The 18,332-nt window shown below is 38.1% G+C and overlaps 1 protein-coding gene across 1 annotated transcript; it reads left to right on the forward strand.

Annotated features, from left to right (window-relative positions):
- The first annotated feature begins 221 nt into the window (after positions 1-221).
- On the forward strand, positions 222-14,131 carry arhgap11a (Rho GTPase activating protein 11A). Its single transcript, XM_038291381.1, has 12 exons — positions 222-855; positions 2,462-2,529; positions 2,627-2,723; positions 2,825-3,081; positions 3,192-3,355; positions 3,447-3,587; positions 6,408-6,482; positions 6,854-7,024; positions 7,106-7,235; positions 10,969-11,077; positions 12,036-12,150; positions 12,237-14,131. Exons 1-12 carry the CDS (start codon positions 730-732, stop codon positions 13,649-13,651), a joined length of 2,868 nt encoding a protein of 955 aa, XP_038147309.1. The 5' UTR covers positions 222-729; the 3' UTR covers positions 13,652-14,131.
- The last annotated feature ends 4,201 nt before the right edge of the window (positions 14,132-18,332 follow it).

Raw genomic sequence — 18,332 nt, forward strand, 5'->3', positions numbered from 1 at the left:
ATAGTCCATCACGAACCACACTCCATACCAGTAAGTGGCGGTAATGCTACTAAATGTTTGTTACCAACCACCAATAAATTCAATAAGAAGAATGTTATTGCTCTAGTGCTGTCCTATTGCACCGCCCAGCCAAGGAGACCCAGGATGATAAAACACACATCCAGAAGGATAAACTATTTGAATGGTTTCCGTCCAATCAGAGTGCAGAGCCCAAAGCACAGTGCCGTTTGAATGTATTCAGGAAATGAGCAGCCAGTTTCGCAACCGGTCTTGAGGATGGTATTATTTTACTGTTAGCTTATTGAGGCTTTTAAATAGCTCTAACTTGATTCTCTAAGTTCTTGTTAAAATATATATTTTTTAAAGGTTTGTTTGTAACTTAAAGCTATGTTTAATCGCTTGGACTCTCTGAAAAACGAACATTACTTATAAGATATGTAGCTAGCGTTTGTTGGTTAGCTTGACGACTGCAACGTATGCGGAATCTAGCCTCTATAGATACTTATCATTATGTAAAATTTGTGACACTTTTTGTTTCGTGTTGAGCTTTTGGATGATTACTAGTTTTTATACGTTCAACTTTACATTAATTGAGAGATCCGAGGAAGCGATTCTGTTGGAAAAACTGTGTTTTTAGGTGGAGCTGGATCCCGTTTGCTTTTTTTTCCGCAACGGGGGAGAAAGTGAACAGCTGCACAGAGCATTTATTTGAGTAATCGCTTGAAAAACATGAAAGTCATGGAGAAAAATGTGATGCGTTTAGCGGCTGTTCAGCATCTCCGCGCTGCTTATGGGATAAAAATAAAGAACTGGAACAAAAACAAAGCAGCAAGCTGTAAGACGACAGCCAATTCGGTAAGATAACATTTAATCGTTATTTATTATGAGGAATATGCATTAGATTTGCAGTGGTTACGGTTTGTTTGACACTTTGGATAACTTTAGCCTTCATTATTCTTTTGTATGCGATCAATTAGCATTTGTAAGGGGAAAAAAAAGGAGCAGATGTTTTCACACGACACTCACTGCTCTTGTTGATTACAAGCAGCATTGATTTTTGGATCCAGCAATATAAATAAATAAAAATAACGTCGCACCAACAATCACCAATAATTAAATTCATATTTTGCTGAGCTTTTAGACACTTTCGAAATGTATAGAACGGAAGTCATCACCGCATGACCTACTTCTTAAAAACCTTTAGCTATGTATCAGCAGGGAGTTAAGCAATGACTGCCTCAATTTTAGAAATGAATGGTATCTGGAATCAGTAGAGGCACAAAAAGGAAAAAAAAAATCAAAGAATTTAAAGATTTTAGATGTTAAAAAAAACAGCATCTCCTTCTCTTTTTAAATCACCTTGTACAGTATTTTACAACAATCTGTTACATTTTGTTCCTGTAAATCAGGTTTTTCAACCCTGCTCATCAAGACACACTGCTCTGCATGTTTTGGATGTTTCTGAGCTTCAGCCCACCTGATTCAGATGATTGCAGTTCAGCAAAGCCTGATAATCTGCTATCAATTGATAACAGGTATGTGAAAGCTGGGAAACATCTAAAACATGCAGAGCAGTGTGCCTTGAGGACCAGGGTTGAAAAACACTGTAAATCACCCACCAATCAGGATGTGAAAAGCTCTAAAACAGGGGTCCTCAAGAGCTACCATCCTCTAACTCTTACATGCATCTCTTCTCTAACACACCTGAATCTAAAGGCTCAATCCCAACATTTAGCTCTGCAGAGGCATGGTAGAACCACTCTTTTGATTCAGGTGTGTTAAAATGGGGTGCATCAAAAAAGCTGCAGTTTAGCAGATCTTAAGGACAGTACTTGACCACCCCTACTCTTAAATAATTATCTTTCTCTGGTTGCAAATCCCTTTTTAAAAGATGACAAAGAAAAATATTGAGTTTTCTCCCCTGTGGATGAATTTCACAGTGCATTGCCAGTCAGCTGGCTTAAAGAAGTTCTTTACTCTTATCCTTTGCAGGAGAGACGCTGCAGAACACACAGTCCTCATGAATAATTAGGATGGCTAAACGGTCAATCTATAGAAAGAAAACATGAATCGGTTTAATAAGAGTATTTTATGACTACTACCAACTTAAATTCTTTTTTCACCTTTATGTGCATGTATTCAAATGATAAATGAAACTTATACATGGCATTAGGGTGAATATTCATTCTTTGATGCAGTTGTACTGATATTACTTGATTTTCTGTGTCAACTTGCTGCAAAGGAATCATGTCAGGTTTTTGTGGGAAATCTAATGCTGTAAAAGCATAACCTGAGGTGCTAATATAAGCCTAATGCATGTATAAAGTGTGGTAGATGAATAATAACACTTGACAGCAAACTATTTCTACAGCAAGATGTTTTTTGATCTTTTATAGATCTTTTTTTATTTAAATCTGATAAGTAGATAAGTAATTCTGATTTCTTTAAATCACTTCCAAAGCAAAAAGTTTTTGGCGTACCCCTGGACAGTTTGCCGTACTACAACATGGAATGTGGAAGTGTGCCAAGGTAAGGAGACCTCACTTATGCTGGAACTGGACTTGCGTGTTTTCACTCGTCGTCTTGTAAATGTAAGGCAATTTTTTTTTTTCCACCATACTTAAAGCTTTCTGGTTGATGCTTGCATGAAACTGCTTGCACACGTTGAAACAGAGGGTCTATTCAGGAAACCAGGCTCAGTAGTTCGCCTAAGAGAACTCGGGGTGAGTGCTGACCAAGGATGCACTTTGGCTTCTTTTACAAATTGAACTTTGTGTTCTGTTGGAACTGACTTTCACAACAAAACTGTGTTTCATGTCTGCAGGCTAAGCTTGATGCAGGAGAAGAGTGTTTGGCAACAGCTCTTCCTTGTGACGTGGCATGTTTGGTAAAGCAGTTCTTCAAGGAGCTCCCAGAGCCCATTTTGCCCACAGAGCTTCAGGATGCCTTTTTCAAGGCCCAGCAGCTCCCCTCTGAAGAGGACAGAACCTCTGCTACCATGCTGCTGTCCTGCGTGCTGCCAGACAAAAACATTAGTGTGCTGCGTCACTTTTTTGATTTCCTTTCCAGTGTTTCCCTGAGGTATTGAAGATTTTACGATTAGACTGTTTTTTTTTTTTCTTTCAATTTACTTGAATTTATATGTCTTAATGCAGGTGTTTTTTTTTTTACATCTTATTTCCTAATTACAGAAGTGCAGATAATAAAATGGATAGCAGTAATTTATCTCTCATGTTGACCCCAAACCTCCTTCACTCTGTGGACGGAAAGGAGAAGATGAACGCCAACACACACAAGCGCGTTAAATCGAAGGCAGCCATTGTGCAGTGCTTCATAGAGAATGCCAACAGCTTTGGTTAGACTTGAGGCATGCTTGAACGGAATTCCTCTTAGTTTTTGCGTTTGGCTTCTTGTATTAAATATTGTGCTCATCTTGTGTGTTTCAGGTGTCCTACCTCAGTTTCTTCGAGAGAAAGTTCCTGCCATGATGGGCTGTGAACCAGGCACCACATCTCCCACTCAGGATGAAGCAGAAGAGATGGAGCTAAACTCAGGGGTGAAGAAGAAAAAGAGACACAGCTTTGGAGGTATGGTATAACTGATTTATTATATTTCATTTGTTTGGGGAATATTTTATCATGGGCGTCTTTGAAGGAGACCTTAAACTGAACAGCGGAAACAACTAAACTGCAGCTTTGTTACCAAGCGACCAATAATAGGTGTTAATAGGGTTCCTACTCTGTCCAGAAAAGTGGAAAAGTTTGTGATATAATTATGATTGTCTGTGTCTAGGTGTATTGAAAGGCTCAGGGAAAAAAACACTAATTTAATTACTCAGCTTTAGTCCATATCTTAGCGTTATAAAACTGATTTCATCCATCTGTCTTTTCTTTCCATCAGTTTGTCTTCCTGTCCTTCCATTTGTCTGTAAGAAATTCTTTCATTTTGTCCATTCATCTGTTAGTTTCTTTCTGTCTGTTTATCCTTCTGTCTGTCCTTCCATTTTTGCTGTCCTTTTAGTTTGTTTGTCCATTCATCTGTCCACAGTCCTTGTCTCCTTCTTTATTCTTTGCTATTCATTCAACCCTTAATGGTAAAAACTTTGCTCAAAATCCTATTGTACACAATCAGATATACCTGATAACAGAGGGCAGAAGACTACCGTATTTTCACGACTATAAGGCGCACTTAAAAGTCTTTTTTTCCCCTCAAAATGTGCGGTGCGCCCTTTGGTGCGGTGCGCCTTATGTGTGTTGTAACTGCGACTTTTGAGACCACCTCATTGAGGAGATGATGAAAGAGTGGCTGAATGTAAGGAGACCAGGTGTTTTTTTTCCACCCCTCACCATCGCTGTCAATATGTAACTCCATGCGTGCCCATCTCACAGCTGATGTGAAAAACATGGTGAAACAAATTAACGCTGTGCTCGCTGTTCAACCGCTCGTCATCGGTGTGAACCGGACCCAGCAGGTGCAGCAGAAGCAGCGAGTTTACATGCAAAGTCAATGGTTGACGCGCGTATAGGTGCAGCAAAAGGTCCCGCAGCGCGTTTTGAGCAGCAGGAGCGTTTAAGCATCTGCCAACGCGCTGCTGCTGCTCGAGATGAAAAAATTGAAGTTTTGCTGCTGGACCCGCCGCATCAACCAATCAGAGAAGCTGATCTGGGAGCTGACAGCGAGACAGACACAGCGCTCTGATGACATATGAACGCAAAGGAAAAGGGCTGGATGGATGAGGAGATGATGAAAGCGTGGCAGAGGCAGGTGTAGCCTATGTGAGGAGAACAGGTGTTTTTTTCCACGCATCACCATCACCAGTTAATCTGTGACTCCATGCGTGCCCATCTCACAGCTGATGAGAAAAACATGGTGAATCAAATGAACGCTGTGCTCGCCGTTATCCCGGGGGTCTGACAAAGGAACTTCCACCGCTCGACATCGGTGTGAAGCGGCCGTTCAAAGTAAGGCTGCGAGCGGCGTGGGAGCGATGGATGACAGACGGAGACCACAGTTTCAGGATAAGTGGAAGGCAGCGCCGGGCAAGTTACGCCACCGTTTGCGGATGGATTGTAGATGCTTGGACTAACGTGTCTGCTGGAACTGTTGTTCAAGCTTTTGCAAAAGCCGGCATTATTTCTGAGGAGCTGCGCTGCACGGAAAGTGACTGACAGCGAAGAAGGGGAAATTGGCATGTCTGATTTAGCGCAGCTGTTTAATTCAGAAACAGAGGATGATGACTTTGATGGGTTTGATTAATACTTTGTAATAAATACATGAATAAAGCACAATCATACTCAGTTTTGCTCCCGCTCTATTTTTCTACCTGAAAACTTAATTCAACAGCTGCCTCTGGTCTCCTCCTCCTCTTCAGCGCGGTGGCTGGCAGGTGTTTTTTCATCTAAATAATCTAAATCTTGCAGCTATATTTGCTGTGATCAGTGGGAATAAAGTAGTTTTAATATGTTTTTAAGTGAGAAAGTCCACCTGAAAACTTCATAATTGCAGTCAGTTCATCCAGATTATCTATTTCTGTCGGAGCCGCTCAGACCCCCACATACCAGCGGTGCACCGACAGCTGAAATCCCTTCAACAGCAGCCTCTAGGCCGGGCAGCCTCCAGGTTCACCGCGGCTGCTGGCAGGTGTTTTTCATCTAAATAATTGAAACTGCAGGCACCAGGATACCGGTAATAAAAGCGAACAAATTCCGTCGGCAGGTTTCAGGATTTTAAGTTAATTTAGGAGTGATCACAGCGCTGTGTCATCTGCGATGTGTCTGTCTCACGGCCAGCACCCAGGTTTGATTAATAGTTTGTAATAAATACATGAATAAAGCACAGTCATACTCAGTTTTGCCCCCGCTGTATTTTTAAATACGCAGTAGAGGTATTTAAAGGTAGTAGAGGACATGTACCTGTATATAAAAAACACGCCCTATAGTCCGGTGCGCCTTATGTGTGTGTTAAATACAGAAATGGGACACATAACTGAGAGTGCGCCTTTTAGTACGGTGCGCCTTATGGTCGTGAAAATACGGTACACAAAAAATAATCTTGACTTATCGCATAGTAATAAATTATTAATATCAAAAATTTATTTCTGTTTTTTCTTTTTACATATTTTGTTAAAAGGCCAAATAAGGACTTTAAACCAAAAAAAAGTAATTTTCTGTTTTGTTTTATTCTTGGATCGGGCTTTAAAGGGTTAAAAATGATCTAACTTCAAAGACTATTCACTGTAGAAAAGGTAATATGGCTTCATATTTGTGCTTAATAAATAAAAAAATCGAAATCTGAGTAATGAGTTGAATTTTGATGTAAACAATCGATAGAGCACCTGGTGTTAAGTTGTCCCCTCTTTTCTAAGGACTTCCTATTTATTTGGCTGGGTTTGTTGTTTCATGTTTCAGATATGGTCTGTGGTGCACTGAATAAAATAAAAACTAATAGAACTCCAACAAAAATCACCAAACCAAACAGTCTTGGTAGGTAAAGTTCCCACATGAGATAAGATTTGCATCAGAAAGCATGAAGATGCGGAATTAATCTATCTCTTGTGCAAATCAGATGAAAACCCTTGTCTTGATTAAATGCTGATAGTTCTTTGTTCGATTTTTATTATGCTGTAATTCTCATTCTAATCTGCTTCTCTAGCACCTTTCATCCTAAGATTTCAGAAATGGCTGTTTTACGTTTTTTTGCTTGTTTTGTTTGCATACGATCACCTACACATATCAGCTGGCTGACCCTTTTTGCTTTGGTTCAGAATAATGTTAATTAATTAATTTTTTTTACTTTCTTGAAACAAATTCTAAGACTGAAGAAATGTTTATCTGAAGTTTCCCTTGTTTTCCAGTCTTTCCTTCAATGACTCCTGTAACAACGCCGTCCTCAAAGAGAAAGCTCCCTTTCGACCCTCGTCCTTCGTTTGGCTTTTCAAACAAGAAGCGTAGATCTGTTAAAAAGAACCTTGGGATAGAACTGCTCCCCAGCACTTTCTCCAGCGGGACCTCCACTCCTGGTTCTGGTACTGTTCAAAGCTTGAACACTTTTTCTAATGCACTTTCAAATTGTTGGTAAGATTATATACATTTAGCATATATTTCAGCCTGCAGTGCTTCAGGAGTCCTGGAATCGTCCCAGCATGTTTTGTCGCCGGCAGGAAGGTCTATAAGGCTCCCATCTACCTCTATAAGAAGAAAGAGCAAACGGTTTAGCAACAGGCATGTTGTCAATAGGTAGGTTTTAACACTTTGTTTTACCATGTCTGCTACTGTTTTCTGAATTGTTTGCAGATGCTTTAAGTTTCTCTTCTCTGTGCTTTAACACAGAAGGTCCATGTCATACTTCCTCAATAGTCCCATCCTAATATAGTCCCATCCTAATTCCTCTAACAAAGAGAGCGAAAGCTGCTGAAAACTTAAAACTATCACCCATATGCAAGTTCATTTAATGTATTTGATCTGCATTTTCATTTCTCTAAAAAAAGAAAAATGGCCCCTGTGATCTTTAATCCTGTGGGTGATGTTGAGATATAACAGGTTGTAATAATAAGCTGAAATAGCCTAGATACATGCAGTACTGAATAATAGAATAGCTAAAATTATATACTGGTGCTGGTCATAAAATTAGAATATCATGAAAAAGTAGATTGATTTCAGTAATTCCATTTAAAAAGTGAAACTTGTATATTATATTCATACATTACATACAAACTCATATATTTCAGATGTTTATTTTGTTTAATTTTGATGATTACAAATGACAACAAATGAAAATCTCAAATTCATCATATCAGAAAATTAGAATATTACTGAAGACCAATAAAAACAAAGGATTTATAGAAATGTTGGCCAACTGAAAAGTATGAACATGAAAAGTATGAGCATGTACAGCACTCAGTATTTAGTTGGGCCTCCTTTGGCCTGTATTACTGCAGCAATGCGGCGTGGCATGGAGTCGATCAGTCTGTGGCACTGCTCAGGTGTTATGATAGCCCAGGTTGCTCTAATAGTGGCTTTTAGCTCTTCTGAATTGTTGGGTCTGGTGTATTGCATCTTCTTCTTCACAATACCCCATAGATTTTCTATGGGGTTAAGGTCAGGAGAGTTTGCTGGCCAATTAAGAACAGGGATACCATGGTCCTTCAACCAGGTACTGGTAGCTTTGGCACTGTGTGCAGGTGCCAAGTCCTGTTGGAAAATGAAATCTGCATCTCCAAAAAGTTGGTCAGCTGCAGGAAGCATGAAGTGCTCTAAAACTTCCTGGTATGTGGCTGCGTTGACCCTGGACCTCAGAAAACACAATGGACCAACACCAGCAGATGACATGGCACCCCAAACCATCACTGACTGTGGAAACTTTACACTGGACTTCAAGCAACGTGGATGAAGTGCCTCTCTTCTTTTCCTCCAGACTCTGGGACCTTGATTTCCAAAGGAAATGCAAAATTTACTTTCATCAGAGAACATGACTTTGGACCACTCACCAGCAGTCCAGTCCTGTTTCTCTTTAGCCCAGGCAAGACGCTTCTGACGCTGTCTGTGGTTCAAGAGTGGCTTGACACAAGGAATGCGACAGCAGAAACCCATGTCTTTCATACGTCTGTGTGTGGTGGTTCTTGAAGCACTCACTCCAGCTGCAGTCCACTCTTTGTGAAACTCCCCCACATTTTTGAAGGGGTTTTGTTTCACAATCCTCTCCAGGGTGCGGTTATCTCTCTTGCTTGTACACTTTTTTCGACCACATCTTTTCCTTCCCTTCGCCTCTCTATTAATGTGCTTGGACACTGAGCTCTGTGAACAGCCAGCCTCTTTAGCGATGACCTTTTGTGTCTTGCCCTCCTTGTGCAAGGTGTCGATGGTCGTCTTTTGGACAACTGTCAAGTCAGCAGTCTTCCCCATGATTGTGTAGCCTATAGAACTAGACTGAAAGACCATTTAAAGGCTTTTGCAGGTGGTTTGAGTTAGTTAGCTGATTAGAGTGTGGCACCAGGGGCCATCAATTTTGAACCTTTTCACAATATTCTAATTTTCTGATATGATGAATTTGAGATTTTCATTTGTTGTCATTTGTAATCATCAAAATTAAACAAAATAAACATCTGAAATATATGAGTTTGTATGTAATGTATGAATATAATATACAAGTTTCACTTTTTAAATGGAATTACTGAAATCAATCTACTTTTTCATGATATTCTAATTTTATGACCAGCACCTGTACAGCTTATTTATCTCCACTTCTGTGAAATTATATTTGATGTCCTGATCCACTAGCTGTTTTACTGCAATATATAGATATTGCAAATATGCAGTGAGAGGCTTGCATAAACCTGGCCAGCTAGACTGATTTACACCATATAAACGGCATTTGAGCCTGAAAAGGAGCGAGTAGAGCCTGATTTCAAAGGTGGGGTTCATGGAGTCTGCTTTTTTTCTTTTTTAAAAGAAAAGCTCTGACAGCAGCCAGTGATTGAAACTTTAATCATATAAACAGTTCTTCCGAGACATTAGAAAGGTCATCATTAAAATATCACTCCGTTGCAGCTTCAATCTTGAAGTTGGCAGATAATTGCGGCTGCATTATTGGCCCGCCTCCCATGTTCTGATTGGTCCGGTTTATTTGTTTTGTTGGAAATAGTGATTATTATTAGTAGGGATTAGGGGTGTGCAAAATAATCGTCATGATGATGCATCGTGATTCTAATTTTCGTGATCTACTGCATCGATTCTTGACGGCAAGTATCGATTATTAATTTAGAAAAATGAATAAATAAAATTGCATGAATGGTTGGCGAACATCAGCCAAAAACAAGTGTAATACAACTTCCAGTCCAGTAGATGTCGCTGCAAATGTGTTGACGCACGCTGCCTTGTGTCACAACCATTTCCGGCCGCGGGATACTGTGCAGAGTCATTCAAAAACAAAACATGGAGGAGAAAATATTGCAATGCATCGCAATAATTCAAGTATCGTGATGCATCGTGATAGAATCGCATCGTGGCCTGTGAATCGTGATTCGAATCGAATCGTGACTTCTTTATCAATACCCACCCCTAGTAGGGATGCACGATATAATCGGCCTTAAACCTGATTATCGGACATCGGCCACCCCACCGATATTTAACCCGATATTTGATCAGCTTCTGAGTTTCTAAAGTCTAAAAAAAGAAAAAAAAATACTACTTCTTCTTCTTCCTCAAAAACTTCTTTTTTACAGACTTCTAAAGACGAGGGAAAAAATATTGATACATTAAAATATCACAATATCTTCATATGCTGATATATTGCCATTTAAAAACACCATATCAATCTCTTTTACTAATGAAATATTGCTATGTCATCGTTATGCTACGAAATCCCCCGAAAATTCACGAAATTTTGCCATATTTTTATATGTTGATATATTGACGCAGTATCCATCTATTTTACTAACAGAATCTCACAAGAATTTGCAAAATATCACGAGAGTTTGTAACAGAAGGATGAAATTTCACGAGATTTTGAAAGTAAAATGGATCGATACCGCGTTTTTAAAAATCTATTTGATATCAGCATATGAAAATATATTCGAGTTTATTATTTTTCAAAGTGTCAGAAATGGATAACAAAACTGCTATTTTCAATGACTACTTATTGTTGTCCAGCTTTAACATTGGTATCGATATCGGTTATCGGCTACATGAGTTTTAAAATATCGGCATATCGGATATCGGCCAAAATCCCAATATCGTGCATCCCTAATTATTAGTAATATTAGCATATTTAATGGCAGATTGGTGTGCAGGGCAGAGGTATGGTATATTTATTCATCTAATTAATGGCTGTTTAGTTCTGATCATTCATCTTAGTTGGTCCATTATGTCTTACCAAGTAGACTTGTTATCTGTCAGTTTCATTGATTTATATTTCTTAATTTAGCTTAAGGCTTGTTTTTCTAACAGCTGTTTGAACCCATATCTTTCTCAGGATTGAATCTGGAAGAGCTGGCTGCTTTTCTCCAAAAGTCACCAAGAAAGAAGCCCCCCTTAAATCTCTGCGCTCGCGTTTCAGCCTGGGAAAGGGAAACAAAGATGCTGTAAGTGTGGCAGACCAGTAGAATCTGTGCCTGGACGCATCAGTGTTCACTATCAAAATATGTTTAAATCCACAGTAATATGCTAAGAAATCTGGGCACATGAGCTTTTTTTTCTTTTTTTTTTTAATTATACGGTGGCAGTGCAATCCCAGAAAATGTTTCACATGATCTGGATGGTATATTAGGACACAAATATAGACAGTATTCAGAGATTATTAATATATTTTTTGTTATGGAAGGTTAACAACTAAAACATTTTAAATGTTCTGATGATTAACCAGCAGAAGTGATGTCGATGTAGAATCTTGTCTTCTAGAATATTCACAACAATGAAAGAGATTAACAATGCATTGCTTATTTCTTTACATAAAATGTGGTTTTTATATCGAGAGAAAAAAAGTTTACGGGAAGCTTCCTGGTTTGTTCTCACCCAGAATACCAGTGCTTGCTTTTTGCTTCATGTCTGACTTCCTGACATTCCCTGGCATTAAAGGAATGGAGATAAATGATCCACTCACCATCTGTAACTCATGCAGCAGTTAGATCTGATAATTAATCTTTAGTTGTGAAAACATTTAAATCTTAATATTGCGGGGATTTTTGAGACAATATGTGTTTGAACCTTTAATGTTGTAATATTAAGGAATACATATTTGTGCCAAAAACATAATAATAAGGTTAAAATCTTTGGGTTTACTAGGTGCAGTGTAGAATATTTTTTTTACCCCCAAAGTTATGTATTTTATGATAAAATAAATTAATAAAAAGTTGATCCAAGCAATCAAAGTATCTGATTTCTGTCTTCAAACGAAGAGCTTACTCTTAAACCTGTCATTAATTTTTTTTTAACACAATTCCTAACTTGGGTAACCTCTGTTGGGTCTTTTTAACAACTTAACTTCTAGCTTAACCCTCCTTTAAGGCTCTTTCCTTACTTTCTCCTTTCATGGTGACGAAGGGGTCTGAGTCCATTGGCATGCGGCTTGCCACTCAGGAGAGCACCACGGGTTTCCTTTTCAACAACGAGTTGGAGTTTACTCCATCAAATCCTGGCAGAAAAACTGAATCAAGGGGTGAGTACTAGAAAGTATAATGTACTTCTGATATTTTCCTTAAAATTTAACGCTCTACTAATATTAAACTGTTTTCTCTAATCTAGGTTCCAAATACATTAGTAAGTCAGAAGATAACCTGCTGACCCCCCAGTGTAAATCGAGTACTCACCAGGCCTCATGGATTGTGGAGACCCCTGTTGCAGCACATGCTTTAAACAGATTGCCATTCACAGATACTCCGCTAAACACATGTCTTAAGGGCAGTTACATGTCTGAGCCCGCCATTGATTCCAAGCAGTCACCGGTGAACATTCTTCCCAAGAAGCTGTGCTGCGCATCCAGTTCAGAGAGCCTGGAAAGTGCGCGCTCGCTTACTGAACTGCTGGGACGTGATCCAGCTATAAATATCCAGAATGATGCCAAAGAGCTGGAGAGTGACCTCCAAGCTTCAAAATGGGATTTCAACAGCCCAGCTGGAGAAATTGGGATTAAATCATCAACAAAGGTTCTTGGAACTCCATCTTTGGCCTTTGACATTAATACCTCTTCCCCCTCAAGTCAGGCAGATGAAAATGTTACTTTTGGTCAATTCAATATTGAGGCACTCACTCCTTTGCATATTGATAGTGGAGTTTTTGACTATAATGAACCATTCAGTCCAGTCACTAACAAATGTTCATCCCCTTCGTTCGGTCGCTGTAGCAAATTAGGGTCAGTGGAAGGAGTGCCACAGTTGAACTGCAGCAGGCTGATTGACGCTTTGGACATGCAGAGTCCTGCTCATTTCACACTCAGTGTCTCTTCTGGGCTCCAATCGACTCCATACAAGCATGGTGTTGAACTCAAAGAAGAACCAAACACGCCAAAGACACCTGAAACTTTGGAAAGCAAACCACAGCAGGAGCTAAAAATGTCCCCAGAGGCTGGAGCTGAAGACCAACACCAACCGTCCACCTCACCAGATGGCCAGAAGACCAACAAACGCCGAGTGGTAGATCACATTCAACACTTCAACAAGCTCACCCTTTACTCTCCTCCAAACTCAAAGAGCAATCAAGTGAAATCTCCAATCAAGTTCCAGCGCACCCCTGTACGAGTGACTGTACGCAGGATCAACTCACTGACAGGAGAGGACAGGAGACCCAATAAACTAACAGATCACGCTGACCCCGTGTCAAAGGCTGTGAGTTTAGAAAGTGGCCTGTCACCTCACCCAAAGCTGCGGCCTCATGTAGGGCGGTCTAATAGCACGGTTCCTGTAAAGAAACCCCCACCTGTCCCACCAAAAAGGCTTAGCACTTTGCCTCGAAAACTCAAGCCCTGCGCTCTGGGTGACATGACCAATAAAGTTCAACCAAAAGCCAAAGAGGAATGCATTGCCTCTGATCCACCAGCAGCCCAGAAACCTCTTGTTGTACAGCAGGTTAAAGAGAATAACAGGAGCCATTACAGAGGATCTCCAAGAAACCCTCTCAACCATGGTGGACTTCTGTCTGCTACAAAACCTGTCAACTTATAGGAGATACCCATCTTTCAGATGTTTTTTTTTTTTTTCTTTCTTTGTTTTTGCAATGTGGGATAATAAATATTCTCCCATATTTTTCCTCTTATTTATTTTGCATTTGTTTTTTTTTTCTGAGCTTTTTGGGAGATACTCAGATGCCTTATGTTAAATAACATATCATTCTGTGAGGTTGTTGAGATCACAATGTGCAGGATAACTGATGTAAAATGATAATAGTTGGTGGTATGACTGCAGATGTGTGAGCGTGATGCCTTTATTTAAAAGAACTCTTGACTTGGCATCTTAGGAGGAAATATTTTTGAAGATTTTTTTCGTTCTTGGTCATGAACTGAAAAGAAGCAAAACAATCTGGATTTATGGATGAGAGAAAAGCCAAACAGTGTTGGTAAATCTACATCTATTCTTCATTTTTTTTCTTTTCTTTTTCAAGTGCTGTGAAATGCTTTGGACAAATAAAAATGGCTTCATACTTCTGCAGTTTTAGTGAAATCTCTCCCTTCTGATGATTAGATCAAATTATTGTGTAACCACAAGGGGGCAGCATTTAGTTACTTCTCTGCTTCGGTAATTATTCCAGACCTCAGATCAAACCAGACTCAGGAATTCATTCTGTCAACGGGACCCTTGGATTACACCTAACTGGCAGTATTAATATTTCTTTGGCTTTTGAGAAATGTTTTTTTCAGTTCACAAGAAGTCTTAAAGTTCTTGTGCAAGATCAGAAAACATTTCTAGATTCCCAATCTGAGCCAAAAACTTGTAAGTAAAAACTTGAGAGCTTTAAAAAAATATTTTAATTATATCTGACGCATTACATTTTAATCTGACAAGTTTGCAAGAGATTTATTCTGCCCTGTCTAACAGAAGCTTTGCGTGCCTTTCGTGTTTAGCATGATAAATTGGACTAGGATGGAGTCTCCTGGTAGGGTTTCTGTAGCCGCAGTGATGGGAGAACACTTTCTGTGTTTAGTTTGGATTGATGAAGTGTGAGGGTTTTATGATGAAGGATGCTTTACTGGCTTTTCTCTGAAAATGGCATTTTTTTGGGGGTCTTATTTGAACTTCACTAAATTATTTTTAAATGCTGACGTTTAAAGTAGGGAAAGAGATTTTTCTTTTTTAATGGTTAGGTATAAAAAATGACAAAATCCTCTCAATTAGATGGTACAAATTATGCTTAGGGTTTTTGTCAGTTGAATATACAAGCTCTCAAAGCTTTTATAAAAAGTAAATGATAAGATTTTCCTCTACAAATATATATAAAAACAGGTGAAAGGGTTGAATATTTTAAGGTTGAGCTGAGTAATATAATCACTAAAAGTAGTTTACTCATTTGCACTGTTTGACAGAAGGCATATTCAAATAAATGTTTCATTTTTACACACATTCCTATAAAGGTCTATAGATGTCATAGCTCTGGGAAAGGCAGGGCTTTACTAATGATGACCTCAAAATCCAGTATGGCCGCCTTCAATAAGAAAAGAAAGGGTATCTTCCAAACCATAGTAAAAAACTTCAGTTTCATGTTTCAGTTTGGACATGCTGGTCACATTTATTTATGTTTTTTGTTGTAGCTAAGGCTGCAACTAATGATAATTTTGCAAATCGATTAATCTGTTGATTATTGTTTTGATTAATCAATTACTAATTGGATAGTAAAACGTTTCTTAAATAAGACTGCAAAATTTATTGAGGTGAATCAGTAAACATAAAAAAAAAAACAATCCACTGGACTTTGTTTACCCAGTAGATTGTTATTTTTGGAATGACTATGACCTGGATAACAGAATCCTCACTAGCATAAATGAGGTAAGGAGTTCTGGATGGAGCGTATTGAAAGACGAAAAAGACTTTAATCTAAACATGTTTATTATTTTTAAAATTTTGGTATAATTGCTACTTGAAGTGGGTCACTGTCAGCTAAAGGCACGTTTTAGAGTCTCTACACTCCAGTTAAAGATTAATCGGTTACAAAATTAGTTGACGATTATTTCAATAATCGATTAATTACGATTAGTTGTTTCAGCCCTAGTTGTAGCTGCATGTACCTAGTGTTTATTGTCAGCTGTTTAGGTCTGACATAACAGCACCATCCAAACACTCCCGGCTTAATACTGAAGTGTCTATTGTTGCTATGTAGTGTACATACCCTTGTAAACTTTTTTCTAAGCCATTTATGAAGATGCTCTCTTTTTAAATGTGGATTAAGGCTGATTCTGAATGCATCAAATTTGATCACTTTGCTCCTGCTCCTTTACTTTTCGCAGAATCAACAGTAAAGACACAATTGATTTTATCTGTGGCACTTTGAGATTTTTTCTTAAATGTAAAGTGCATTACAAATAAAATGTTCTATTATTGTGGGCAGGAAAATAATTCAGAACTGCTGTAAAGAATCCGATCAGTCTTGAGCTTTTGGACCAACAGAAATGCACATGGAAGGTGCTGTAGTCAAAATTGGATAACAGCATTTGAAAAAAAAAAGTTCTACAAATGTAGCATATGGCTGAAGCTCTGTTCCAAAACATTTGACATGTGTCTTAAACTGATTGTGAAGCAGCAACGTATTTTGATAAATTCTATGGTTTATGGATTCCTGTGCAAAATGAACTATGATAGGAGGCATACTACTGGCTCCTTTCCTACTCTTTCCTTACTGCCTACACTGATCATGCTAACCACTTTTGCTTTGGTTTAAGTCTTAAGAGCACACTAAAAATTAGATTTTAATGAAAAGTGATTAATGTTAAAAAATGCCAAATTACATTCAATGAAAGTGGAGGAAATTGTGTGGAAACCATGCATTTTCTGTAAACTCAGCTCAGGAGTTTTAGTGTTTATTTAAGATAAATCCCTGCAGTTTAAAAATAGCGCATTTTCACTTCTGCCACTTTGTACTGTATTCAGTCTAATACATGGCACTATGCATCCATTGATCCATTTTCCCGACCCTATTATCAGGATTGCAGGGAGGCTGGTGCCTAACTCCAGAAAGCAACAGGATACACCTTGAATAGGATTCAGTCCATCACAGGGCAACACAGAGACAAACGGGACAAACAACCTTGCATGCAGACTCCTAACTTACTCCCAAAGAGCAATTTAGAGAAAGCAAATAAGAAAATATGCATATTTTGTCTGTGGGAGGAAAAATACATATTTTAGAAAGGCCCTGGGTGGTATTAAACCAAGGATCTACTTTCTGCAAAGAAACAGTGAATCACCTCTACTGCACAATCTTCTCTATATGAACATGTTCTAATGGTTTAAAGAGAAAAAGTGACAGATATTTTTGTTAGATTGTAAACAGATCAGATCAAACCATTGGTTTTCTAAATTGTAATAGAGTCGAATTTGTTGTGCCAACAGATCTTCTTTTTTTATGTGTTTAATGTTTGTTTAGCGTGATTCAATTATGTATTCTAAAGATGCCGTAGGATTTTCTCACCAACCTCAAGACTTGGTTTTGTTACAAATAAATCAACTAATTCATGTTTCCCCCCCCGCTCAGTAGTTTATTCCACACCTCAAAATGCTTTATAGAACAAAATGCAGGAAAGATAAAACACAATTTTCAGTTAGCAATTTCCTACTACCTCAAACATGTTCACATTAACTTTTACATTCAAAATATTTTAAGTAAGTTGATATTCTAAATGGGGTTTCACTGTTAAAGAAAAAGGTTGGAAAATATATGAATTTCAACTCTATTTCCTATAAAATTCCCTGTGAAACTTCCTAATTGTTCAATTAATGTATACTCTCTCCATTCCCCTTGTTCTTCCATCTCTTAAACATCCGTCCCCGATTCTTTCTATATTTTCATAATTTATTACTCAAGTCTTTCCCACATTATTTTCTTTAGCCCCTGTCCTTCACTCTTACAACAATTCCTCACTGTTTCCTTGAATCGTTTGTTCTTTTCTGTTGCATTCTCCATTTAAACAAAGTGAGCTCAGATATCTCATTTAACCACAGAGTGACCATTACAGGCAAAAAAAAAAAAAAAAAAGGTTCAGATTTTTAAAATTTTGAGCCTGGAGAAATGTGGATATTTGACATGTATAAAGGTTAGATACCTGGCATTGATCTAACATAAAAAACCTTTAAATTCCATAAATTACATTTGCATGAACATATTTATTAAGTTTAAACAAATACTTAAAATAAGAATCCAATTTTTATTCTCATATTTCCTAGACATGTTGTTAAAAAAAAAAGATTAGTTCAATTTGTATTTGAATTTATCAATGTCTCTTTTGATGCAGATAAAAGCTTAAAATAGCAGCAAAGAACAAATCAGAAAGGTGAATCTTATAATTTGACTTAATGTTATTTAAAATGTAAAGCTGAAATGAAACAAACCTTTATATAATAATGCTTAAAATTTAAGTATATGTCACAAATTTATAATGATTACTAAACTACTGAACCTTGGTGATCTTTCACCCTTTAAGGAAAAACAGGAATTACGAGATTTCCAGCCATATAGAATTGCAGGTGTGATGTATTTTTATAATAAACTATTCTTCAGATGCGCATGTAAGAATTTGCATATAATAAAAAAAAGAAGTCTACAAAGGAAGGATACTTTCACTGTTTCCACTTCATCATACTTTATTCCTGCTCCTCCTCTTCATCCTCCCCTGTCTCTCCTCGGTATCCCTTGGTTTTC

The sequence above is a fragment of the Cyprinodon tularosa genome, unplaced genomic scaffold, assembly GCF_016077235.1.
Source record: "Cyprinodon tularosa strain WSP-4 unplaced genomic scaffold, ASM1607723v1 ctg3, whole genome shotgun sequence".
Lineage (NCBI taxonomy): Eukaryota > Metazoa > Chordata > Actinopteri > Cyprinodontiformes > Cyprinodontidae > Cyprinodon > Cyprinodon tularosa.